General features: G+C 32.7%; 3 protein-coding genes and 1 long non-coding RNA gene across 4 annotated transcripts; all 4 read right to left on the bottom strand.

Annotated features, from left to right (window-relative positions):
* Positions 1–1,167: 1,167 nt before the first annotated feature.
* LOC126554623 (uncharacterized) lies at positions 1,168–10,311 on the bottom strand. The gene is made up of 2 exons (XR_007606696.1): positions 10,260–10,311; positions 1,168–1,527 (listed from the first exon to the last, which is right to left on the bottom strand). It is a non-coding gene; the product is annotated as an uncharacterized LOC126554623 (long non-coding RNA).
* On the bottom strand, positions 3,152–9,792 carry LOC126554622 (uncharacterized). The gene is made up of 2 exons (XM_050209679.1): positions 9,668–9,792; positions 3,152–4,017 (listed from the first exon to the last, which is right to left on the bottom strand). The coding sequence occupies exons 1-2, from the start codon at positions 9,694–9,696 to the stop codon at positions 3,513–3,515; spliced, it is 534 nt and encodes a 177-aa protein (XP_050065636.1). The 5' UTR covers positions 9,697–9,792; the 3' UTR covers positions 3,152–3,512.
* Positions 10,312–15,223: 4,912 nt separating the features above from the next.
* On the bottom strand, positions 15,224–16,456 carry LOC126554621 (52 kDa repressor of the inhibitor of the protein kinase-like). Its single transcript, XM_050209678.1, has 2 exons — positions 16,004–16,456; positions 15,224–15,934 (listed from the first exon to the last, which is right to left on the bottom strand). The coding sequence occupies exons 1-2, from the start codon at positions 16,454–16,456 to the stop codon at positions 15,224–15,226; spliced, it is 1,164 nt and encodes a 387-aa protein (XP_050065635.1).
* Positions 16,457–26,710: 10,254 nt separating this feature from the next.
* On the bottom strand, positions 26,711–27,160 carry LOC126554620 (uncharacterized). Its single transcript, XM_050209677.1, has one exon. The coding sequence runs from the start codon at positions 27,158–27,160 to the stop codon at positions 26,711–26,713; it is 450 nt and encodes a 149-aa protein (XP_050065634.1).
* Positions 27,161–27,963: the final 803 nt, after the last annotated feature.

The raw sequence follows: 27,963 nt of genomic DNA, 5'->3' as shown, positions 1-27,963 counted from the left end.
GTTAACCTCGTTGTTTAAATTGATATAGAAAATGTGCGATATAGAGTTGGATATACACGTTTCGAATACGGAACAATATGGTAGACTTCAGTGAAATTTCGAACTTTGTGTATTATCCGTTCAGATCTTTTATATTTCTTCGTTAATAGAATTGTGCATTGAATTGCTTTTGTGTCTAAAACTAATTATTACGACTTTGTACCGAACATTATAAACATGAAACTAATCGATATTTGAAAAGGTAGCCAACGAAAACTGTATTCGCGATTTCGTTTTCAATTTAGATAGATATGATTTACGTTAATATCGAATTTAATATTTGTAACAGAACCCTATGTGTTGAAGTATTTATTGTTTAGTATTTTACATCTAATAAAATACCAGAATGTTGGCGACTAATCGTTTAGTATCGCTGTCTGGGTTTGACTCATGAAGTCAGATGTAGATGTGAAACTAATTCTAAAACTAAGACGGACAGAGACCCGTATTTATATGGTTCTCTGTACCCCCTGGTTGTACATGATAGAGACTAGGAGATGGACAAAAAGTGTGTTATGATGAATGTGTCATTGTAGCTACAAAAAGTGGTTTTGCGCCCAAAAAAATTAACCCTGGATCGGACTGTTGTTGTGCTATTATACCAAGGCGTTGCGCATCTATGATTTATGTGCTGGTTTGTTTGTCAAAAGGGGGAAAAAAAGTGTTTGTGACTGTGTTTTCCATACGCTTTGATTCTGGAAATTGCCATCAAATTAATTTACGTTTATTACTACGAGTATGATAATTAAAATTAAATGCGAGAACATTGTAGTACATGTAGATAGTTAAAAATAGAAAGAAAATAGTGAGACGACTCCGTCGGCTTACTACAACGTCTAAAATGTGTAATTGGGCACCTTATATATCATCCAGGGACTACCGCAGGTACCTTCAGTTTCCTGTTGGTATCTGCACCTGCATCCGCTTCTAACCACGATTGCGTCATCCGCGCGATACTGTGCGTCAATTATATTGACTCTTAATATTCTACGAGTTGAGTGATTCTTGCACCTAGTATATTCTACGGGTGGTAATCACGCATTATAATATGCCACCGGATAGCAATCATATTGTTGCGTGCCAGTATCAGATTTGAATCCAAATAGTTAATTTGAATGAAAGTTAAACTTAATAACGTAATATGTTTTATTGCATACAAACAAAATACATGTAACAAATTAAATAAGTGGCTGAGTGACGTGAAAGTGCTCTGTTGTTGATAGCTTTGGTACATCTGCCGTTGCTGGTCTTCGGGCTCCCTTATATATTGTGGTGCGTCTCTTGTTTACGTCGTGTTTTCGCCTTCTGGGTAAAACCAGGTGTCCTTGTTGTTGTTGTTGCAAATTCGGACACGAATTTGAGAATGTGTAATAACATCTCAAATGCATCATTAGTGCACTGTAATTATTGGTGCGCTTACTATCCCGACACGTGTCATGGTCATAGTAGCATCCGCATTACCCTTGACATGAGGCATGGTCATACTAACTTAGCCTTGTAGTCTCGTAGATATCTTATAGATATCTCGTAGCCCATAACACCTCCCCCAAAAAAAAAGGTTTATGTCTGCAAGACAGAAATCTTTACAATTTTCTTAAATGCACTCAGTTACACTTACAAATTCAGTTTACATTGGTAACTTAATAATAATATTAGTTATATCAAATTTTAAATAAATCAAGAATACAATATAAAGTATGTTAGTACAGTATATATTATTAATATATATATTTAAATATTTGAATCTCCTTCACCTTGAATAATACAATTAAAATAATAAAATAAATTTGTGAATAATTAATTAACATTACACACGAACGTTACGTTCTACCCATATACCAATTAAATAACTGAATAACTGAATCTACACATAGGTATAAATTAATATTAATATTTTAAAATGCTTTATTAAGTTTTCATATCGTTTTTTTTTTATGATAATATGATTAAATATATTATATTTATTGATTATTATATTATACTTATTTTTATATTATTTGTTATTATTTATTATTATTATTATTTTTTTTTTTACGAATAATAATGAATTATTAATATTAATATTTTAAAATTAACGTGTGTGATGATGGTGCGCTAAATGGTACTTCATCATATATTTCTGAAGCAAAATTTCCCCTTCTTACATTTCGTATTTGTGATCTATAGTTAGCCAATCTTCTTGGTATATCAATTACTTGGCGATTGCTAACGTATCTACATTTTAATAGTATGTATATGGCTATTATTAATATAATAGATAGTATAGCCAAAATTATTGTAACATACAAAAGATTTGAATGTATGAACTGGTGTTTTGACTTTGTTCTCTAATAACTTCTTCGTCTATCATTTGCTGAATCTCATCAAGTGATTTTGACACACTGTGCAGATCTGTTAATTGTATTTTTGATGTATTATTCCATACATCGCTCAATTTATATTTATGTATATGTTCAGGTATTTTATTAAATATATTTTGTATTTTAGTATTAGGTACAAAATCTTTATAATTTGTACTCGAAATATCCTCTATAGGAGTCAACACTGCGTCACGTGTGAATACTTGACAATTTATGTCTAATATAGTTATTGCACCTGAAACCTTAACTTCTTGAACAAAAGATTCGGGTAAATCTGTGCAACTTATTGTCAAAGTATCATCTCCAGCATGTATCCATGTGTTTTTATTAAGAATTCTGTGGTAAATGTTTCTAAGTAATGAAAATTTGTTGATAGTACATCCCGTTTGAAATGCATCCGGTGCTTTAAATATTTGCATTTCACATGGTGTATTATCATTGTTATCTAACATTGGCTGTGTAGCCTTGCATATTCTGTATATTGCTGTTTCAATGCAATCTTTCATCTCTTTTTCCGTGTAGGTAGTAAATTGTTTTCTATCCTTAGTTATTGCAACGTAAGTATATGTATTTGTGGACATATACCATGAGTCAACTCCATCTTCAACAATTTTTATTGGTAAAGGTATTATATTATATAATGAAAGTTCTATGTCGACAACCAATGGTATTCTTGTAATAAATACCAATTGTTCATTTTCATAGTATACGCTTATTTTTGTTATTTTAAAAATTCACTTAATTCTGACGCTTCTGTTCCCATAGGTATGGCATATTGTTTTTTAATTGTTCGTTCTGCTGTTTTCAATGTTGATGCAAGTTCTTGTGGTGTCATAAGACTTGGATGTATTAACCCCTCTCTTGCAGCTGTTATTATCTGTTCCAACGTTGAGGTTTCATACGCATACTGATTAGTTATTATAGTGTATAGATTATGGACTTCGTCAGCCATTAATAAATCTAATACGTCATCAGTTACATTCTGTAATTGCATCATTCTCTCATGTAATTTTTGTTCTTTAGTTGATATTTCTTTATATAGTGCCTCTGTTTGATTTAGTGAACTAGCAATCTTTTTAACTGCTGTTTTCACTACCGTTGTTTGCGATTTCACTATATGTAAAATATTAGCTCCTGTTTCTTCTGTTTGTTTGATTGCTTCTCTAGTTTTCTTGCACATTTATCATCACATACACCAAATAATGTATACATTGCGTTACCCACAAAGTTTATTAATCCCCTTTTGTTTCGTTTATTTTCTTGATATACATCGGTTTGATTAACTCTACCTCCTAATGACATATACAATCGTTCTTTTTGATTAGTTATTTCATCATATAAATCAGTTATTACTATTTGATATTTCCCACACAAATCTATATGACGTTTGTCAGTGCATATATTTGTTATATTTTTCATTTTCAAACCTAATAAGTCGTACTTTGTATTATATTCCTTAAGTGAAAAATACGTAACCAGTTTATACTCTGCTCCTATCACCTTAGTGGGGCCTAAATTTTCATAATAAAAAACCTTGGATTGTTCATAGGGTACATATGTATAATATTCCGATGAATTTATTTCATTAGCACTGTTAAGTCCAACCATCATCACCAATCTAAAAGTAAAATTATATCTTCATTATAGTACTACTTAATAACATTAGTTATATGGTTTGTTAGTTTATTACATATCATTAATTATTATTTTTTTTTTTTTTTACAAACTCCCTTAATCTATTCATTTATACTATATATTTTAATTAATCATTTGCTTTATCATTATAATACCGTTTTACATTATTTTTATGTACGGTAATGCCTCGTCGGCCACGTTGTATAACTATATTTTCATCTCCTATTACTTCAATTACTTCATATGGTCCTAACCATAGTGAATTAAGTTTGTTTTTATGTGCGTTATCTTTAAAAGTACTAAATCTTTCACGTGTATATTTACAGGATTCTCATTTTTGTCATATCGGTCCTTACTTTTTACTTTGTGTTCTATTAACTTCTCTCTCGCTAATTTATGCGACACTTGCATACTCTGTTTCAAATCATATAAATAATCATCATAATTATATTGTGGCTCTGGCTCGGATTTTAATTTAATTGGTATTTCTAACGTACGCCCATACACTAACGCGTATGGTTGAAAATTAGTTGATGTATGTACCGTTGAATTATATACAAAAAATGCATATGGTAACAAATGATCCCAATTATTTAAATTCTTATCCACATAATGTCTTAAGTACTCGGCCAAAGTTCTATGTGATCTTTCGAGACCTCCATTTGTCTGTGGTCTAAAAGGACTAGTATTAACTTTATTTATTTTTAACAGTTTGCAAACTTCCGTAAATGTTTTGCTAAGGAAATCCGTTCCCTGATCTGTCAATATCGTTCCCGGTATTCCATGTACACACACGAAATGTATAACAAAAGCTTCCGCGACCGTGTTTGCCTGATGATTAGGTATTGGTACTCCTAGCGTGTATTTAGATAAGTCATCTTGCATTGTTAAAATATAATTATTACTAGACAAGGTCGTTGGTAATGGACCTACAATATCTAAAAATATTTTTTCAAATGGTTTTGAACTTGTTGATGTAATAGCCATTGGTTGCTTTACATGCCGATTTGAAATTTTATTTACTTGACACGATGTACAATTTTTTACGTACTTTTTAACATCATCTTTCATACCCTTCCATCTAAATTGCTTCTGTATGCGTTTAATAGTTTTATTAACACCTAAATGACCTCCTAGTTTAGAATCGTGAAACTGCTTTAATATAGTTACTTTCTCTTCTTCCGTATATTCTACGTTCGCACATACCATAATTTCGATCTTAGTATTACGAAATATGTATCTTAACATTGACCTTACTTTTTCCCACTGTAGATCATCATTCATACCTAGTTTATTCATTGCTATTTTATCTAAATTATTTTCCTCACAAAACTGTTTCAAGTTCACTAACGCTATATACATATTCTCGTACGTTGACCTCTGACGATCTTTATTTTTCGTTACTAGAAATATTATATACCGGTCATTCTGTACTACATACGGCGTATCGCCTATCACTTTACTAACTGGTAAAATGAAGTAATTCCAAACTTACGTTTTATTTCGTAATTTATTCCTGATGTTAAATTATATTGTTTCGCTATTTCTGTCACTATATGATACTCTACTGGCGACTCCAAAAGTGTACCTATAGCTTCTTTTACATTGCTATTAGTAATTAACTGTGTTTCCATTTTCCCAAGAAATTCCTCGTACGACTCGTTTTTAATTTCTTGTATCGAATACATACGACTTAACGCATCTACGTTAGAATTTTGCACCCCAGGTTTATATCGTATCTCATAATCATATTCTTCAAGTTGTATTCGCCAACGTGCTAACTTCGATAATGGATTTTTTAAGTTGAAAAGCCACGTCAAAGGGCGATGATCACTAAGTATTATAAATTTCCTTCCATATAAATATGGTCTAAACTGTTTTACCCCAAAAATTATAGCTAGACATTCTAACTCGGTTGTGGAATAATTATTTTCACTTTATTCAACGTCCGTGACGCATAAGAGATTGGTAAGTCTTGACCTATTTCTCCCTGAGATAATATTGCCCCTAGTGCTTTATTACTCGCGTCCGTAGTTAATATGAAAGTCTTAGTGAAGTCTGGATATTAAGTATTGGTTCAGAACATAAAGCTGATTTCAATTTATCGAATGATTTTTGACATTCATCACTCCATAAAAATTTAATGTCTTTCTTTAAAAGATTTGTTAAAGGTTTCGCAATTGCACTATATGAATTTATAAATTTCCTATAATACCCACTTAAGCCTAAAAATGATTTTATATCTTTTACATTAGTTGGTTTTGGAAATTCTAACACAGATTTCACTTTTTTTTCATCAGGTTTAATTCCATTTTCTGATATTACGTGTCCCAAATATACACATTCACGTTTTAAAAATTCACATTTATCTGGTTGTAACTTCAAATTGTTAATTTGTAATCGCTCAAATACTTCTACTAACTTCTCATTATGATCATACAAATTTTTCCCGTAAACAATTATGTCGTCTAAATAAACTAAACATTTTATTCCTATTAAACCAGCTAAAGCTGAGTTCATAACTCTTTGAAAAGTTCCAGGACTAGTTTTCATGCCTTGAATCATGCGTTTAAAATGCCAATGACCTTGATTGGTTGAAAAGGCTGTTAATTCTCGTGATTCTTTTTCTAATTTGATTTGATAAAACCCACTAGAAAGATCGAGAACAGAAAATAATTGACATTGTCCTAACTGGTCCAATATTTCTGTAATATTAGGCAGAGGATGGAATTCATTTATGGTGACTTCATTTAATGCTCTAAAGTCTACCACTATTCTAAACTTTTGTTTACCTGAATTGTCAATTTTCTTTCGCACTAGTAAAAGAGGAGAGTTCCAAGGACTCCTTGAACTTTCAATAATATCGTTATCCTCAAGTTTCTTAATTTGCGTATTTATCTCATCTTGTTGTGCATGAGGAAGTCTATAAGGTCTTCGGTATATAGGCGGTTGGTCGTTTTTTAATCTTATTATATGAGTTCCCGCGTTGGTGAAGGTTAGCATGTCCCCTTCCATATGAAATATGTTATTATACTTCTCGCATATTTTATAAATAGATTTTTTCTCATTCTCATCCATATGATCAGTTCTTATTATTTGTCTCAAACGCGTTATACGTTCATATAACTATTTTTTGTTTCTACCGTATATATCTCATATTCACTATCATAATTTATCTTATTTATATCGGTTACGTCTATGTCTTTTATCTCCTCAGATATATTCAACATACTAACTATTGCTTTCCTTTATTCACAGTAGACACCGTACTACTGCAATATACGTCATTTGTAATTTGTTGTTTGTGTATGTATATACTTTTACTTTCCACGACTGGATCAGCTATTGCTATTTCTACGACGGTTTCCGTACGTGGTTGCAATTTAAAAACAACAGAACCGCAATGTTCTTCGTGCAAGGTTGCTTCATCATCTTGAATAATTAACCTATTTTTGGCTACGTCCACCATTACTTTGTTTTTTAGTAAAAATTCATGTCCTAATATACCGTCCTTGGGTATAGGAAATAACATTCCCACTACATAAAATTCTATGTCTATATTCTTGTTATTTATTATAACTGGTATTTTATCTTGCCTATTGTTTGTATTAACTCCTTATGAATGCCTCTTAAATTAATTTTTTGTGTTTCATCTATATTTAATTGTCCTTGTAAACAATTTATTTTAAGTATATTCACCTGACTACCTGTATCTATTAATAAATTTAACTCGTTTGTTTTGCTCGCAGGTGATATACATGTTATGTGATTGTTTTCTAAAGCAGCGACGATGTGGTAACATTGTGCATTTCCTCCGCGATTATTTGGTTTATCGAACGAGTACCACGGTCCTCGCCCGACACGTTCACGTTTCCCGAATTGTGGTTCCTACTTTCATTATTACGTTTTTATAACATGCACTTATATCATGGCCACTTCGTTTACAATATGCACATGTGGTTGCGCGTGCGTTATAATTTGTTGGTGGTTGAGTAAAACTATTCCGATTAGATGGACGATTATTATTACTTGCAGGTTTATTTCTACATTGAGCTGCATAGTGATTACCATTACAGTTATAGCATTTAATAGGTGGTCTATTAAAATTATTTTGCTGAGTGTAATTATTTGTCCGTCCTTGATAACTCGGTTTACTAAAGTTATTTGGTTGGAAATTCCTATTACGACTATTCGTATTATTATTTCTTGTATTATTCTCACGTTGGAAATTATTATTATTTTGTCGTGAAGCATTATAATTGCCTTTATTAAAATCGTTCCTGTATCCGTTATTTTCTCTTTCTGAATTATATTCTACTTCTTCTGCTTTTGCCAATTGCTTAGCTACCTCTAATGTTTTAGGATTTCGTGCCTTTACAATTGTTCTTATAGGACTTATTAATCCTTTTATAAAAATATTCAGTGTTTGTTCTTTTAAAGTTTCGTGAATTACTTTTGCTTCTGATTCTTCTTTATTAAGTGTACACGCATTACATAATTTATAATACAATTTTTCTACTCTATGACAATAATCATTGACGTCTTCACCATGACGCATCTTAATGGAATTTAATTGTATCTGCAAACTTGAAGCAGTTGTCGTATCTTCAAAAGCATCCGATAAATAACTCTTAATGTATACCCATTTAGCAACATTTTTATATTTTATCATTTCTAATGCTCTACCGGATAACCTAGTTGTTATATATTTAACTAAAGTCGGTGCGCATTTTTCTTCAACTAAATTTACTGCCATATCACATGCATTCATGAACGGATAGATATCGTCTTCTCCCGTACACATAGGTATAAGCTTAAATGCTTCCTCTAATTTTATGGTAACCATTTTCTTTACACGCGGTTTTCTCCCGAACGTTAACTCAATATGTTCAAAATCGTCCGTAACCTTGCTACGTGTAACCTTTTATTGTCTAAACTTAAACTTCTCTCTAAGCTGTGTTTTATTTTCGCGCTCTGGCGTTCACTTTGGTTTCTAAATAAACTAGGGCGTTCTTTCGGGCTTTCAATAGGGCTAGGGCTTTTACTAGGCTAGGGCTTCTACTAGGGCTTCCAAATCAATCAACTGTTGGGTTTTATTTAATACTTCTAAACTCAAATCTGGAGTTTCTAAAGACGTCTTATTCGATGGATTAGCTACTTCCAAAGGAGATGTACCTGTGTTCTCCATAAATTGCTTCACACTCATTTGATACGTTTTACAACAACTATAATAATATAACTCAATAATAATCTCAATAATATATGCCCTTTAAAATTCTCAATAATTCAACAATATGCCCTCAAATAATTCTCAATAATAATCTCAATAATTCAACAATATGCCCTCAAAAATAATTTCAATAATCATCAATAATTCAACAATATGCCTCAAAATAATATAATAATTCAATAATAACTCAAATAACTCAATATTTCTCAATAATAATATAATAACTCAATATTTCTCAATAATAATTCAAATAAATCAATTGCCCTTTAATAATCAAAAAAAAAATTCCTAAATAGTTTTTTTACGACCTACTTAAATATATTCAGTTACTTAAATGATATTTCTTAGGTTTTATATTTTTGAACATATATCCGTGTAATAATTTAATTAACTATTCACTCACAATAATGCGACGTTCGTTGATGTTGTCATCCTGTCTGATACTTTCTGCAACGTTGAATTGAATGGTCTTCTCTTCTGAAGTTATCAACGAGGTAGACTGCGCAATCTTCCTTGTTGATGGTAGCCTTTGACGGTTTGCCTCCTTGAAAAGTGAATCCTACCGACTGCGCCAAATTGTTGCGTGCCAGTATCAGATTTGAATCCAAATAGTTAATTTGAATGAAAGTTAAACTTAATAACGTAATATGTTTTATTGCATACAAACAAAATACATGTAACAAATTAAATAAGTGGCTGAGTGACGTGAAAGTGCTCTGTTGTTGATAGCTTTGGTACATCTGCCGTTGCTGGTCTTCGGGCTCCCTTATATATTGTGGTGCGTCTCTTGTTTACGTCGTGTTTTCGCCTTCTGGGTAAAACCAGGTGTCCTTGTTGTTGTTGTTGCAAATTCGGACACGAATTTGAGAATGTGTAATAACATCTCAAATGCATCATTAGTGCACTGTAATTATTGGTGCGCTTACTATCCCGACACGTGTCATGGTCATAGTAGCATCCGCATTACCCTTGACATGAGGCATGGTCATACTAACTTAGCCTTGTAGTCTCGTAGATATCTTATAGATATCTCGTAGCCCATAACAATATATTATTATAGGAAGCACACGGGCAATGCTGCTTTTGATTGTTTTTACCTTTTGTTTTTAGGTTCGATCCTAGTTTATTATACTCGATCATTGCTTGCTTGGCTGCTCACCCCTAACATAACTATAAGGATGTCCGTTATGCCCCCAATGTTAAGATTATTGTTGGCTATGGTAATTTATATATTATATTGAAATATCAGAGCACGTTGCACAACTATCGTTTTTACGTTTTTATTAAATTTTATTTTATTTACAGTCACCGGATTTATTTCCTGACACCTACAATCCGGCGGGCTATGCGCTACGAGTCGTAGAACACGGGGACCAGGATCAGCGTCATTTATTTGGATTCGAAGCCGGACAGCGCTTTCCGTGGTCGACACCCGCCGCAGACTCTCTGAACATTCTAGAACTTTTATCTACTGAATTTCCCCGTTACAACGAGATACTAAGTAAGTCATAATACATATTTTTATTTTTTTTTTAAAAATATATTACCGTCTTTAACTCCGTATATCATAATTTTAGATGATGCGTAATCTTTTCACTGGAGTCATATGGGCTGGCCAAGTAGTGATGATGATGATGATGAAGCCTGTTACTAAATACTGCATTGGAAGAAGGTGCTGTTATCAAGATTTGACCTAGATTCTATGTAGTATTTTATTTATTTATGTGTGAATAAAATATTCTTAAATATTAAATAAATTTATTTTTTATTTTTTGACCCTATATAACAAATAAGAATATTATTACTTATACTACCAACCTTTATATATATATATATATTATATACATAATATAAAATAAATTATGCAACACATTTAGTGTGTAAAATAATTTAAAAAACCATTTTTCGAAAACCTCTTGGTTTTTTCGTCAAAAAAACATTAATATTTCTAAGTGTAAATAAAATGTCAGAATATTCTTATTTACTTAGATATTAAATAAAATGTTTTTTTTCAAAACCGACTTATTCCAAAATGGATAATTGTATTAAAATACAGCTTGTTAAATGTGTATTATATACCGACCTTTGTAAAATACGCTTACATTTGCTTTTTAAAAAATTATAGGATTGAAGATAAATTAATATAAACAAGAATTAAGAAAACGATTTTTTTTTTTTATTTGTATTTTAAATCATTCAAAGTCAATATTAAAAAAACGTCCGCGGTTTTTTCCTTTATATATAAGTGATACCGGTGGAACGTTTCCCGAGTTATACGCAGCTATTTCCTCAACGCTCGGCGATATTGACTTCGGGAATAATACGTTGATGATCCCGTCTGTGTCCGGATCCCTCAATGCGCAGACGATCGGAGTGCCGAATTTTGTATCCACCTCTTTCATTGTGGTCACCGGATACGCCACATTTAACCTTAAATCTGTGATTGAAGCATTGGTCACGTTTGTTTGCTGTTTGAGTGATGATAAGAATGCCATTTTAAACTAAGAACAGAAAAAAAAATGTTAGAAAAAATTAATTTACTCCGCAACTGCGTATTATATGCGCTAGGCTCTAATTATTTACTAACAGAATAATAATAATTAAATAAACTCACTTTATCTGCGGAGGTCTTCAAACGGAAAAACTTGGCACGTTGCGATGCGAGGTTAGGTTATTTAATTGCTTTACATTTTATTAAATACATTACTTCACCCACTTGAATGTCTGTAAAACCAGGACCTTCACCCATTGCATACGCAAATTTTGAGGAACTGTATGTCGCTAAACTTAATTTATGTAGTAATACTTTTTTCTCTAGCTGACATTATTAATTGTGTAGTAAATCTGTATTTTATAAAGTTGTCATAGAAAATTTAAAACGGTTTACGATTTAAATAAATTTTGTATTAATGTACGCCATTAAATCTGTATTTTGTGGAGAAATGTTTTTTGTTTTGAAGAAGTTAAAAAATAAAGGGTCTGTTAGGATATTTAATTAAGAATGTTCTGTTTGAATGATTGGTATATGACAAGCATATTATGTTTTTCTTATACTTGTGAGGGCAAAAACTATTTGGTCAGATTCAACCAAGTAAGTTTGTTGATTTTTATTTTTATCCGATGTGGCTATAGATGCAGGTCCATCGTATTATATTGTAAACTCATGGGTATCACAATCATATACATTTAAATTCGGTTAAATGAAGTTCCCGTTGGAAGTTTTAGAATATTGTCTTTGCTACTTATTATTGCCATCCCAGTGGTCAGAAATAATTTAAAGTGAGCTTGTACAATAACATCTTGCCACGTACCTTTGTCTGAGGTGAATGTTGTACTAATCCAGCTATTGTAGTAGAAAAATGTCTTGTTTCGTTTATTTTTAATCCTGTGATCATGCTGCCAAGTGGAAGCCGGTGTAGTAAATCAAAAATGATCGTAGTTGCGCAATATATATTTTATATTATTAATTATTTAGTTATAATTATTATTAATCTTTTAATTTATGTGAGATTTACCATTTATATATATTGCGCACACAATCTGAATTACTACCCTCTTATGTATATATCTGCACACGCATGTAGATACATATACACATATAAGGATTTGTATTATAAAGTAAATTAACTTACCCTTGTTTGATTGTCAGGTATTCGATGGATATACTTAGTATTAATCAAAAGAAAAATAACACACTATTGATGATATTATAACACTTTTATTATTAATCACTAATAAAAACAGATTCGACTAATAAGTACATATTATTGAAATTTTTAACGTACATCCACTGCCAAAGGCGTACGCAGGGAGAGTGACGTTGTGTACCAGAGCCTGATGGTTGATGGGTGTCTTTAGAGCCGGTGGTATAATAAAATTATATAATGGTCAAAGGACATAACAGTGTCTGATCACATATGTTTACTATCGTGTGAATAATTTACTGAACATATGTGCGACTATGTACATGTAAGGGATTATGATGATGCCACTATTATAGCGTTATATGTGGCTATCATTACACCGGTAAACTAACCTTTGGTGAATTTCCGAACAACGTGAGCTGCCTAGTTCTAAAATTTCTGTGAAGTAGCCACCTTCTACCATTTGAGCATCTTCTAGTACTGAGCACCGCGTTATTAAATAGTTTGTTATTATTGAACATGATTTATAAGGTATTGAATAAGTGTCTGTTTTTTGTAATAACTGAACTCTCTGAATAGGTTTGACATCGATTGCGGTTGGGAGGTCACAAAAATCTACACTCAAATTATTGTAAGCCGTTATGTTTATTTTAGGTCTATTACAGTGATATGCAATGAATCCTAGTGTTTGTTGTATGAGCAAGAAGGTGATTATTGTTGAAAAGTACATTTTGATACAGCTAGATTTTAATATATAATTTTGTGTTAGATGTATAATATATATTATGGCGAGTACATGAACTTAAATTTTAAATTAAAGAGTGGAAGACTTGTCTTCTACCCACTACTTACACACAATTTGATTTTATCTATAGGGTTCGGATTTGAAGTCATTGTGGGAAAGTTATTTCCATGGTGTAATACATAATATTGAAATATTAATTATATTTTATACTAGTACCTATAGTAATATTTACGTATAAATGAAAAATTTCAAAATGTTTTTAACTTAATGGATTAACTAAGTAAAGCTAAATTATTTCAACTGTAAATTAAACTAGTTAAGTTAAAAAGTTAAAAAAAAATAACTTTTTAACTAGTTAATACTCACCTTTGGAAAGCAGAATAATTAATAAAAAAAAGAAAAAGAATAGAATTCAAAACTATCACTAATTAAATAGAAATTTATTTGTTGAATATATTCATGCAAAACTAACATATTATATATTAAAATATCTTAAGGAGAGCTTAAGTTGGATCAGATCTTCAGAATTTATTATTGTGAATTCTAAGCCTCTATTTACGTCCATGTATATTCATGGTATATTAAATGTTGGATCATAGGTGTAGTTTAAGTTATTAGTTTGGGTAAATAAGTATTTCTTACTTTTTAAAAAGATGCCAGTGATAACTAGTCTTCTATTATACACCAGATAATTGTTGTAATAAAAAATAAAGTAGAATAGAATAAGAATATTATTTTCAATAAGCAAAAAAAAATTCAAAACTTTATAGAATTATTAAAAAAATTAATAGTACATAAGCATAAGCGTGGTATACATCAAGTATAACTGATCACTATTTCCTACGTCTAATGGCTTAAATAGAAATCTTATGCATTGTTTATCAAACAATTACAATTAAATGTTTTTGTCCCTAATTATTTTAATTTATTATAATAAAACTATTAAAAAATTACTCATATCATTTAATCATAATCATTTGATGTATAAAATAATTATATAATTGATTGATAATATTGTAATAATTGGATGGGTTACAACCATAAGTCATGTCTAACACAATTGTATCTGGTTTAAATGTTAGATTTTTTCATTTGTATAAAATAAACATATTTTAACAAACTAAAATAAAATGTATTCAGTTAAAATAGAGACGAATATATACATTATAATATATGAAATGCAATGATGTGCATAATTATTACATATTATGTCATAATTTTTACAAGGTTAAGTTACATTTAAAATAATATAATATATAACTAAATACTTAAATACATATTTTATTCAGTAAATTTTTTAAGTTTAATTATTCATTTCTTGAAATTGATGAGAAGAATTGGTAATTAAATCAGTAGATTCAATAACTTCACCGGTTATACATTCTTGAATGTTAAGAAAACTGTCGTCTGTTCCCAGTGGCGCAACCAGGAATTTTTCATGGGGGGGGGGGTCTGACAAAATAAACCATCTTAATTTTTATAAACAATATTTTTATTTTTTTATCAACAAGACATTTTTTTAAATGTGATTATTATTTTAAATAAGTACTAAACTAATTAAGACATAATTTTACAATGAGAAATCTAAGCGGCGCTTTATTGAAGCTAATACTTCAATTACTTCATCTTCTGTAACTGGAACTTCTCGGTGTATATTAAGAACCGCTAATCCATTTAACCTGGTTTCAGAAGTCGAGTTCCTCAAATATGTTTTGATTCGCTTCAGTGAGGAAAATGACCTTTCTGACTCACAAGATGTAACTGGGAGTACAGCAAGGATGTGCAATAAATTATAAATATTTGGATAGAAGTCCTGATTACATATAAGTAACGCATCTAATGCATTCTGAGGTTTAATATTTTTTGTATTTAAATATCTGTGCCATAAATCAACCTCAGATACAACTTTTTCATAACTTTCAACATCTTCTTGATAATATTTTACAAGATGATGAAGATCACTTTTAGCACATGAATTTATTAATACTTGAAAACCAGATATTATTTCTTTATGATTGTTGAAACGATCATTCAATTGTTGTATTATAGAATCAATAAATGGAATAAAAATAGATACTCTAAAATAATCTTCAGGATTTTCTGAAGAAAAATTATTTCTATGTTTTTGTCTTTTAGCAAGTCTTGGTATTTTTATTTCAATATCCATTTCATTTGATCTTTTAATAAGATTTTTAAACAAATCACTAAAGACTATTTCAGCATTTTCACGAATATTCATTAATTCATTTAAAATAGTGTTGATGTGATTAATAGCTTCAACCTAGTCAATGTTTTTCTTTTGTAAGTAAACACTAAGAGGTTTAGTATACTGAAATAGTTTAATAATTACAGATAGACTAATGTTGAATTCTGAAGTTCCTAATGTTAAAAGTATTTGGTTAGCTTTTGTTGCTACATTCTTATCCGGCCATGTAATCATTTCTTCTAAACTATTCACAATGACAGGTAGAAAATCATAAATTGTTTCAACAGAACTATGACGATCTACCCAGCGGGTTGGACAAAGACGTTTTAGTTTTTCTTTATTTGAATGACAACCATCATCTTTCATACTTTCTTCTTTTTTAAACATTTCTAATTGTTCAGTAAAAAACTTTTGTCTTTTAGGTGTATTAAAAAATAAATAAATACTTTCAATGGTACCCATAGTATTTCTGATTTGTGGTAAATTACAAGAATATGATATTGAGAGATTAAGGTTATGAGAACTACAATGAATATACAGCGCAGTGGGATATTTGTTTTTAATTAATGTAGCAACTCCATTAAATTTGCCACTCATAGTGGCAGCGCCATCATACCCTTGACCTCTTAAATGTTTGATATCTATGTTCAGACTTTTTAGTTCATTGATTATTGTGTCTGCTAGAGCTCTTCCACTCACATCATGAACCGGTACAAACTTTAAAAAGTCCTCATGAATTATTTTATCAGTAGAATCAAAATATCTGGCACAAAGTGAAAACTGCTCAATACCGGAAATACAGCCGTCTCATCAGCAATAATAGAAAAATATTTACATACATTAATTTTGTTGACAATTTTTTTTGACACTACTGTATAACAAGCATCAACAATCTGGTTTTGTATTTTCCAGCTGATATACTGGGCATTTTTTTTACAGTTTTCTCGAGCTAATATATGGCTATTATCTCCCGATATTCCAGTTGCGTTTATATAAAATCTCAATATTGCGCGAAAATTACCATCATTTTCTGTTGGTTCATTTAATTCCAAAGGACCGTAATCACGATGACCTCTAATTGATATTCCCTGACGACCACAGAGTATCACAGACTTAATAACTGGCAAAATTATTTTTCTATTATCTTCTTTTTGTTGTTTTGAAGCGATATTTAGTTGATCGTGCACAGAAGGTGTTTTCCCTGTAATTACAGCAGACAAAGATTGAAAATCTAAAATACAGTTGGTATGATAATTTGTGCTTTCGTGCAATTTAAATTTTTCTGTAGCATGCTTCCAATTTTTGAATGGCTGATTACAAAGCTGTCCAAGCAATTGACCTCCTTTTCCTCCTTTTTTAATGCCAAATAATACACAATACTTACAATAAACGCCATCAACTAAACTACTGTAAGCTATCCAATTCCATTTATTAAGCCAAGAAAGTTGAAATTTTAAATTTTTATTGCCATGCAGCGTAATTGGAAAATTATGATTTTTACCTGGGGTCCAGATTGTTTTAAGCGCTTCAAGTTTTTCATTATTTGACATATGTTTACCAATATATGCCGTTATATCAAAAATGCTATGATTGTTGTCTTCGGTTTTATTAGAATCATTGGTACTCGTAGAACACTCGACTGAAGGAACACTTTGATCAGGAACTTGTGAAGAAATAGCAACAACTGATTTTACACCGAGATTTTTAATATTAGTACTAAGTCTACTAGTAGTAAAAAAATCTTTTATAGAACTATTCATCGTTACTTTTTAAAACTATAAAGTATAAGCAATATAAATCAATATGACTAATCGAAATGTATTGTATTTGATAACAGTTGTTGATAAATCAGATATCAAAAACCATAGTTTACTCTATATCTAGAACCATAGTCATGATAATAATTATTAAGGTAATAAGGTCACAGATAACATGTAAACATGATAGTATTAAATTATTGGTTATTGAACTGTAGCAGTGTAGCCACAACATTACTTAATTGATGTAGTCGAAAAATCAATTTATATTTATAAATTTAATTTTTATTCAAGTTTATTGAGAAAATGAAATTAATTTTCTATTATACGTGCCAAGGGGGGGGGGGGTCCAGACCCGGAGTCCACCCCCTTGGTTGCGCCACTGTCTGTTCCATCTTCGGTGTTTCTATTTTCGGTAAACACAACATTGAAGTGTTACCTAAAATATACCACCTAAGACTAAATTATAGGTATAAAAGTTATTATGAATTAATTATTGAAGTCAACTTAAATAATTGTCTCAGTATAATACAAACCAATAGGTACATAAAATCTAATGCTGTTATGCAATTATTTGCTGACCCGGCCATTCCTTTAATGTAACTAAAAAAATTTTCTACTAAATCTTGATTTAGTTTCATAGTAGTAATGTAAGAAACACCATATTCTTTTAGGTCTCCAAATAAATTGACAAGGGATGTATTGGAAATCGCAATACCTAATTCATGTTTGTTAAAACAAAAAAAAAGGGGGGGACTAAAACGTTAGACTCAATAAGATAACAAAATACTTAAGACTGGATTATTCATACATTTATTAAAGAATTTACAGTTAAGGATTTCACATACGCATGCTTAGGAATCCTACAACGCACTGCGCTGCTGGTTGGTTAGTGCTGTTCGGGGTGCTCCTCGCTCCCTCACAGTACTGACAACTTAAAATACTATGTCCAAAATATTTTAATGATAACATGTTCATGTTTATTATATTTTAATATAATATGCGAGTATATGTTGTTATAAAATATTCCTTTACCTTTTTGGAATGGCATCATTGACTTTTTTCCATGAACTCTCATGTTTAATGCAAATTGATTCATTTTGTTCAATAGCTCAGTTTGTTTTGTGAAGTCTAGTCCATAGCTTGCAGTATTTTTATCAAACATCTGATTTGTATTCATCAAGTCGAACCAATCATTAAATAGACTTATAGTTTCTGAAGCCTACGCAGTTTTAATTGGTCAGTATTAATATTCTAGTAATTAAGAGGACCCGCATGTGTTGTCTCGCGCAAAACAGTTTTTGTTATGTTATATTATGTTAGTAAGACTGAGACAATACATGCCGGTTTATTTATTTATTATATCTTAATAGTGTATTGACTTTACTTCTTTCCAGTTGTAATTTATCATATATTTGTTGTTCCCACAGAATAATATGGCTTTGGCAACTGTATTTGAAAATAAATTTACAATTAACCGTACATTCATCCGAGCTGTACCCTCTACAGAGATATGACTGTTAGAAATCTTGTGTGCTAGCTTGAAATCATTTCCTTCGTTTAATTTGATTAATTGTTGCAATACGTTCTTACCAATGTATTTTCCATTAGATAAAGTGAACCCTCTAGGTGAATGCAAAGGTGATATTATAATATAATTTAATTTAATTTTAAAAATAACTTTGTGTGTGATTTTAGATAGTAATGGACAACTTACTGATCGAGAAAATGATTTCTTGCAAGTTTTAAGATATGGGGCACATCAGCAAACACATATACATTTTTTCTAGTTATTGGAGGTTTAAAAGACGTATTTGTTATAGAAATATTCAAATTTCTCCACAATCCAACATTTGAAGAACCCATATCACTCACAATAGCGATCACATTAAAACCATGTTTATGTAGTGCTTCTAATACTTTATTAATTAATTATTTTGTCATAGCAGTATCGTAGTTATAGAATATCGGTTATTTCCAACTGTTCAATAAACCTTTAAGTTAATTCATTTTATTCAAGTAAATTTAATACAAATGTAACATCATTAATTAATTTGCTTACTTCTAGCTATAACGGTTTGAACACATCTATGTGGCCCATATACTTTTTCAAATTTTTTGTCGTAATAAATTCTGTGTGAAATATATGTCTCATCAAAAGAAATTACTGTTAATTTTTCCTCCACAGTTAAGAAATCACCTTATACACGAACAAAAAAAAATAGAGTTGTAATGATAGAAAAAGGATTACTTAGTTAATCGGGGGAAATCACATATTTCTAAATTCATTATTTATTAAATAACCATAACTTAGTAAATAAATATTAGTATATTACCTCTCTGATTTCCGTGTCGACTTGTTCGTTGAAACCGTGGCTTGCGTCTGATATATGAAATGAAGTGACCGATTTATATTTCAGAATAAAAAGACTTTTTTCTTTGAATCACTACTTGTTAATTTTATTTAACACTTTTCTTTTACACATTGATATATATATATATATATATATTAAACTATTATTAAAAACGTTTATAATTAATTAACTATGTCTTACTGTCCAGACGATCTGCGTAGTCTCTTACCGTCCGTACAATGACACAATGATAACGCAATTGGCCGCCTGAACGGCAGACTGGAGTTCTTATAATATGATATATCAATGTGTGTGTGTATGTGTGTGTACAAAATCTTAATGGCTAATAATTATTATAATTATCTTCTTATATACTTTAAATTTAAAAAAAGATATGATGGATTAAACGCACATCATTATATCTACCCTAGCCTTTTTGTGATGCGTCCTCACATCAAAAGTTAAGGATAACATATAATTCTAAACCATAAAAGCATGAAAGTTAAACAATGAAAATTATAGAATTAGATACACAATGTTTTTTTTTTTTTTTATTTGTTAAACATATTTGGGGAAAAAAATATATAAATTAAGATGAAATAATTCTAAAAATTACAATAAAAGTTATATAATTAAATACCTATTTATATATATATGTAATACAAAAAAAGGTATAATAATATTACAAATGTGTATATGTTTTCAAAATGATAATGAATATGCAACATTACTAGAAATTTATAACATTTTTTTTTTTTTTTTAAAAGGTTCACTCGTATGAAACTTGAGTTGATTATATTTCTTGGCATTTATATGGATTATGCATATGACTGTGTGATGCCGCGTTCAGCTCTTAATAATATAAATAAGTTGTGCCTTCACGACTGTGAGGTAGGCAACATAATATGAAGCACTACCTCAGCGCGTTCAAATAAAATAATAATAATATAAAGAGTTGGTAGCAATTAGTTTATTTGATTATAATGATATAAACTAATACAACATAATATAAATCAATTGGTGACCAATATAATATAAATGCAAACAATTGTTAATCAATATAATGTAAATGCAGAACAAAATGGTAACTAATATAAAATATAAATACAATAATTCAATGTGTTGTAAAACACTAAATTACCTCGATTGAGTCGAACCACAAGTTTTTAGGAAAGTAACAATATTATTTATTAAATCAAAGAATTGCAATACAATAGATTTCACTTAGGATATTGACTCAGACTTAGACGCTGTATCGCAGAGCTCACTCGGTGTATATCGTAGCTACACACACCCTTGACACACTCAGTGCTGTGTCTGAGCATAATCCTCAACACACACACTCAGTGTTGCCAACATTCGGCCATCCTTTGAGTCAGCGTTCTCGCTGAGTTCTACATGTAATAATAATATTTTTTACAAATATATAGCAACATATAATAACTATCTTATGACTATCAGCTTATTCATTAACATTACCAGTTAATAATTCAAAATAATAATTAGAGATATTTAAACATAATCTTTCATCCATTTAGGCGGTTTCCTCACTCTAGTCCTGGTTGGTGACTCTTGTTTGACTGCATCCGTTTCCCGTTGTCTCTGGTCTTCAGTTTCAGTTTCCTCTTCTCCGTTCTGGCTGGTATTGTCTACTTCTTCTCCTATATCATCTGAATCTGGTCCCAATTTATACCCTTTCATGTGTGTTGCATGTACGGTTGTCTTGTATTGTCGTCCGTCTTTAACTATAACATCAGTAATTTGATATGTATCATCAGGTAGCACTTTACTGACTACAAACGGTCCTCTATACTTTGGCTGCAGTTTGGTTGGTTCTCCGGTGTGTTTGGGTGGAGTTCTCAGAAAAATTACTTCCCCTATTTTATATTGGGCTGGTGTAATGTGTTTGGCATCATACCTGGCCTTCCATACTCTTTGTTCTTTTTCAATTGTTTCTCTGGCCTTTTCTTGCAGTTTAGTTACATCCGTTGGTTGTTCCTCAGTTACTAAATGTCTTAGTATTCCATCATGAAAACTTGGATGATATCCGTGTAACAATCGAAATGGTGTTTCCCCTGTTGTTTTATTCTGCACATTGTTGGGTTGACTCTCCACCTCAAGTATATTCTTATCCCATGTATTATCGTTCTGCATATTTGCTTGCAATACTGGCACTAATGTTGAGTTAACCCACTCCACCTGTCCATTAGACTGCGGATGTCGTACGGATGTTAGTATGTGATTTATGCCTTTACTCATACAGAATTCACCGAATTGTCGAGCTGTAAAAGCTGTTCCTCGGTCACTGATGACTTTCTTAGGTACTCCATAGGTTAATATAAACTGTTGTAAACTTTTTATGACTGCTTCAGCATTACAGGATCGCACTGGGTATAACTTGACATACTTTGTCAAATTGTCCACTAAAACTAGTATGTAATTTTTCCCTGCAGTTGATCGTACAAAGGGTCCTATGTGATCTAAATGTATCATCTCAAATGGTCTTCTTCCAGGCGGTATCGGATGGAGTTCTCCCTGTGGTCGGCCTCTTGGTATTTTAGTTAGTATACACTCTGGGCAGCATCTGATATGAACTTGCACATAACTCCTCATTCGGGCAAAGTAGTACCGCTCTAAGATCTTCGCAACCGTTCGGTCAAGTGCGAAATGTCCAGCCATGTCATGATTCTGCACCACAATACTCTTCCGCATTGCGTTTGGAACAACCCATAGTTGGCGTTCTTCTCCTTGAATCCTGACTCTTTTATACACTATGCCCTGACGCATGACATAATCCCTAACTTCACGTTGTTCATTTAATGATCGCTCTTCAGTTGATTTTGTCATTATTTTGATTATTGAACTTATGTTTTCATCACTTCTTTGCATTGTTATTATGTGTTCCTCTGCAGTCATTGTTATCATGATCTCTAGCTCTTCAAGTTCTACTTCAGTATCTGTTGATGTATTCACGGGAGCTCTAGACAAAGCATCTGCGTGGGCCATCTTAGTCCCTGGTCTGTGACGTATCTCATAGTTATATTCACTTAGCAGGTTTGCCCATCGAGCTACTTGTGGATTTACGGTTTTCTTAGTGTTGAGATGCACTATAGCCTGACAATCTGTCACTATGATGAACTGCATTCCTATCAGTAGATGTCTTAAACGGGTGACGCTCCAAACTATTGCCATGAGTTCTAGTTTTCCCGCATGATAGTTTCTTTCTGCTGTGGTGGTTTTCTTAGACACAGCATAGACTAAATGTAGTAACTTGTCTTCGTTCCTTCGCTGTAGTAGTAGTCCGCTCAACCCTTGTTGACTGGCATCGCAATGTAATTCCGTATAAGTATTTGGGTTAAATAATTGTAAGACTGGACTGCTGGTAAGTTTTACCTTTAGTGTGTCAAATGCTTCCTGTTGCGGATGTCCCCATTCGAATGGTACTGCATTTTTGGTCAGCTCGGTCAGTGGTTTGACTATCTGCGCATACTGTGGCACAAATCTTCTGAAGAATCCGGTCAAACCCAAGAATCGTCTCACTTCATGTCGGTTGATTGGGTGTTCTATTTTCAGTATGGCTGCTACTTTGTCTTCTCCCGGTTTGATTCCATGCCTTGATAATCTGAAACCTAAATATGTTACCTCCTCATATCCAAAGTGACATTTTTCAAGTTTTAAAGTTAAACTTGCGGAACTTAACGCATCCAATACTTTCCTTAATCTAATCATCATCTCTTCGAAACTTCTTGCTGGTATTAATATGTCATCTAAATACCACATAGCTACATCAAGTTCTAGATGCTGCATAACTTTTTTCATTAAACGTGAAAATTCGTATGGGGCGTTAATTAACCCGAAAACCATTCTTTCAAACTCACCCTTTTCGGTTGGTGTTATGAAACTCGTTTTAGCTTTGGCTTCCTCGGTCAATGGTACTTGTAGGTAACCTGATGCTAGGTCGAGAGTGCAGAACATTTTTGCCCCTGTTAAAACTTCCAAATGGTCATCCATGTTTAGCGTCGGATAGACTTTCTTCACTGTTTGGGAGTTTAGTTTCCTATAGTCCACGACTAAACGAGGTTCACCACTTTTCTTCGTTACGAGTAATACTGGAGATGCATACGGTGATTCGCTTTCTCTGACAATCCCTGCTGCCTTCCACTCACGCACAATTCGATCAATGGTATCCCTTTCCTGAGCGCTGGCACGGTAAGGTTTACTGTTGACAGGTACGTTGTTATCAACAATATCCATGGTAATTGCTTTTGTGCACCCTACTTCAAACATATTGAACGCAAAACATTTTCTATACTCGGTTAACAAATTAATTAATTGTGTTACTTCATGTTCAGTGAACTGTGGGTTGTACTTGACTTTTTCCTTGGTTATCGGTTCTTCGTATGGCTGACTTGGTCCCGATTGCTGCACTGCCATATTTAGGCGTTTGACTTGTGTCCCCCTTTTCAACTGAACTGGTTCATCACCATGACTCACCATCAACACCTCTACTATAGTTGAGTTCACATCCACCTCTACCATTTTCACACTTGCTGCTGGTATCTCGTGTAATCCGTGTACCGTTACTGGAGTAAATGGTCTCTGTTCACTGAGCGCTTCGTTCGGTTCGTTGGTGAAGGGCAATGGCATATCGTAAGCAAATATGAGTTGATCCTCAGTTTTGATGAACGATACATTTGCACAGTTAATGAACGTTCGTCCGATGATAATGTCAAAGTTCTGTATGTGATCCTCTACCACTAGCAATTTGATTTTTTCTGACACAGTATCAATTCTTACCTCAACTTCGGTGTCACCGCTACCGATTACACATGGTGCGTTACCATAGACTCTTAGTTGTATTTTCCGGGGTGTGATGTCCATACCATATCGCTCCGCTAGACTTCGTCTGATTCGGTGCTTGCTAACCACTTCCAAGTGTATTGCTCTTGTTACAAATCATACAAAAACTGCTATATAACCTTTTACTGCAGCACACGACGTATTCTCGACCGAATCGATGTAGGACCACAAAAATCTACTCCAGTGTGTGTAAATGGTCGCGCTACCGTGACCCGCTCTCGTGGTGCCGAGGTAACTGGTGAGGCTCGAAAACATATTATGCATTTGTGTACTGGGGACCTGGCAAGGATACGTCCTCGTAGAGGCCAGTATTGGATGTGAATATTTGCTAACAGTCCTTGAGGACCTATATGCAAAAGACGTTCGTGTTCAGACTTGAAGATTAATTTAGTAATTAAATGGTCTGACGGAAGTACAATAGGATACTTTCTTGGATTTGAATAAGTCGAATTTGACAACCGTCCACCAACACGAATCAGCCCATTGCTATCTAGGAATGGATGCAGAGATCTTAATTTGCTGCTGCCACTTAGCTGATTTCCATTTGATAAAATATCTATATCTCGCTGAAATGACTGACGTTGAGCTTGTCGAACCCAAATCATTCTTGCAGTTTTTAGCTTTAATACGGACAAATGGTGGGTGGATCTCAAGTCCTGTTGATGTTTGTGTATTTTGGCATTATTGCAAAATCTTATAATCCACCCGGTTATGCGATTCAACCGACTTCAATTGGAGTATCTACTTATGAGTTCATTAGCTGCTTGCTGTGTTGATAGGACCAATTTCACTGGTCTAGTTTCAGGGATTTCAGTTGGTAGAATTGGACAGTTGGGCCATGACGTCGGTTCTTGACTAAGCCAAGGCGATCCGTGCCACCATAGCGCAGATTCGGACAATGCTTGTACCTCAACACCTCGGGATATCAAATCGGCAGGGTTGGCATTTGTGGGAACGTGGTGCCATTGGTTTGTATTCGTTAAATCTTGAATGCGAGCTATTCGATTTGCAACATAAACATGGAAGATGCATTGACTAGTAATCCATGCTAGCACTATGGTGGAATCACTCCATAAGAAAATATTGTCGGACGGAATTGTAATGCCTAGTTGTGACAATTCTACCTGAACTTCATTAATAAGATCTGCCAACAACACAGCTCCACATAGTTCAAGCCTTGGTATTGTAGTGGCCTTCATAGGCGCTACTCTAGATTTCGATGTGTATAAGTGAACACTAACACTACCATCGCGAGCAACTGTTCTCAAATACAAACAAGTGCCGAACGCCAATTGCGAAGCATCACAAAACCCGTGTATTTGAATACCGACACTATCTGACCTGATCACCTTTCTGGGTACTGTTAACTTGTCAAGTTGTTGTAGGTTTAAGTAGAACCTTTTCCATTTTGAACATAGATCTTCTGATAACTTGTCATCCCAATTGACTTTCAGATACCATAACTGCTGAACAAAAATCTTTCCCTTTATTATTACTGGTGTAACAAGACCTAAGGGATCGTAGATACTGTTGATATCTGACAATAGACTGCGCTTTGTCATCCACTTTGGTAGACTCCATGGCTTCATGGAGTAACAAAAACTATCTGTACTAGGTTGCCACATTAGACCCAGAGTGCTAACTGACTCAGATTCTGACAATAGTAGTAAGTAATTTGCATCTGTGGTTGTAGGTAGCCAAGATAAGAGTGTCGGTGATTTTGAACACCACTTTCTCAGCGGCAATTAGGCGCTGGTTAGTATATTGGTGAGTTTTTGATAGATGTTATGACACTCTTCAACAGTGTCTGCACCTGTTAAAGTGTTAACAAATCATCTACATAAAAGTCCCGCTGAATGATTTGAGATATTTCTGAATCGTTACACGTTTTCCCCAACTGTACTAGACAGTAGACACCTTGTAGCTAAGTACGGAGCGGTTTTTGTTCCGTAGGTCACTGTTTTTAGAATTAACTCTTGGAGTTCATCAGTTGGTTTTGAACGATAGACAATTTTTTGCAATTGACAGTCGTCGCTATGAACTAGTATTTGCCTGTACATTTTTTCTATATCCGCTGTCAGTGCTATTTGATGGATTCGAAAACGTAATAAGGTAGAGTATAACGTTGGTTGAACAACAGGTCTTTTCATAAGTATGTCATTTAAAGACTTTCCCGAGGACTCTGTCGCAGACGCATCAAACACCACTCTTGTCTTTGTAGTAATACTATTGCTTTTGAATACTGCATAATGAGGTATGTAGTATCCTTTAGCGTGATCATCGTAATACTGTCCACCTTGTTCCATGTGACCCAATTTTAAATACTCCATCAAGAACTAATCATATTCATTTGCCAATGCACTATTTTTTACCAATTTATTCTCTAGGTTTAAGAACCGTTTCTTTGCTATCCCACTTGTTTTGCCTATACACGAGGGATGGTCTTTAAGTGGTAGTCTGACAATAAATTGACCTTTATCATTGCGAGTGGTTGTCTGAGTGAAATGTTGTTCAAAAATTTCTTCTTCCTCACATTGACGTGATAACACTGTTGACGTGACCAATGATAATGCAGATACTTGGCATGTACCTGGATGCACACCTGAGCACATAGATGTTGGTGTATTGACTTTACCAATCAGAATCCACCCTAATGCAGTATCCTGGAAAGCTGTATGTATTGATACCATGTGTTTGTTTTGTTTTAAAATATCAAAAAATATCTCAGCCCCTAGGAGTGTTGTGTACGTCTACACGACAATTTAAATAAAAATAATAAAGTACGCTTGGCGAAATAACCGACTATATCCTTTATTTATAACCACATAAAACAAAATAATTTTACATGAGTTCGGAGGTTCGGACTGATGTTCTGCTAGAATACGACTACTTCCCCCTGGTGACGAGCGCGGACGGCTGCCCCGCTTGTGGCTACTCAAAACTGTCCACTCAGCGGAATGCCATAGGCTGTCGCAACGCTCGTTCCCACAGGTACTTGGGTACATATATATAGATACATATACAATAAGAAACTGCTTACATACTACTTCTAAAGGATATGGTTTATAACACCCCCCAATTTAATTGAAAGATGGTGGCTAAATAGTTACCATTTTTCTCCTTTGCTTAATTA

Source organism: Aphis gossypii, unplaced genomic scaffold, assembly GCF_020184175.1.
Source record: "Aphis gossypii isolate Hap1 unplaced genomic scaffold, ASM2018417v2 Contig00558, whole genome shotgun sequence".
Lineage (NCBI taxonomy): Eukaryota > Metazoa > Arthropoda > Insecta > Hemiptera > Aphididae > Aphis > Aphis gossypii.
This window is presented reverse-complemented; position numbering and strand designations above follow the sequence as displayed.

Bases quoted from the DNA above. Each gene is read 5' to 3' on its own strand.
- LOC126554622 (XM_050209679.1), bottom strand. From the start codon at position 9,696: ATGACAACATCAACGAACGTCGCATTATT. The intron at 4,018-9,667 runs GTGAGTGAATAG...TTTTACTTTTAG, and splicing joins TCAACGAACGTCGCATTATT to ATTGGTGATGATGGTTGGAC.
- LOC126554620 (XM_050209677.1), bottom strand. From the start codon at position 27,160: ATGGAGTATTTAAAATTGGGTCACATGGAACAAGGTGGACAGTATTAC.
- LOC126554621 (XM_050209678.1), bottom strand. From the start codon at position 16,456: ATGAGTGGCAAATTTAATGGAGTTGCTACATTAATTAAAAACAAATAT. The intron at 15,935-16,003 runs GTAATTATTAAA...AACATTGACTAG, and splicing joins AATTCAACATTAGTCTATCT to GTTGAAGCTATTAATCACAT.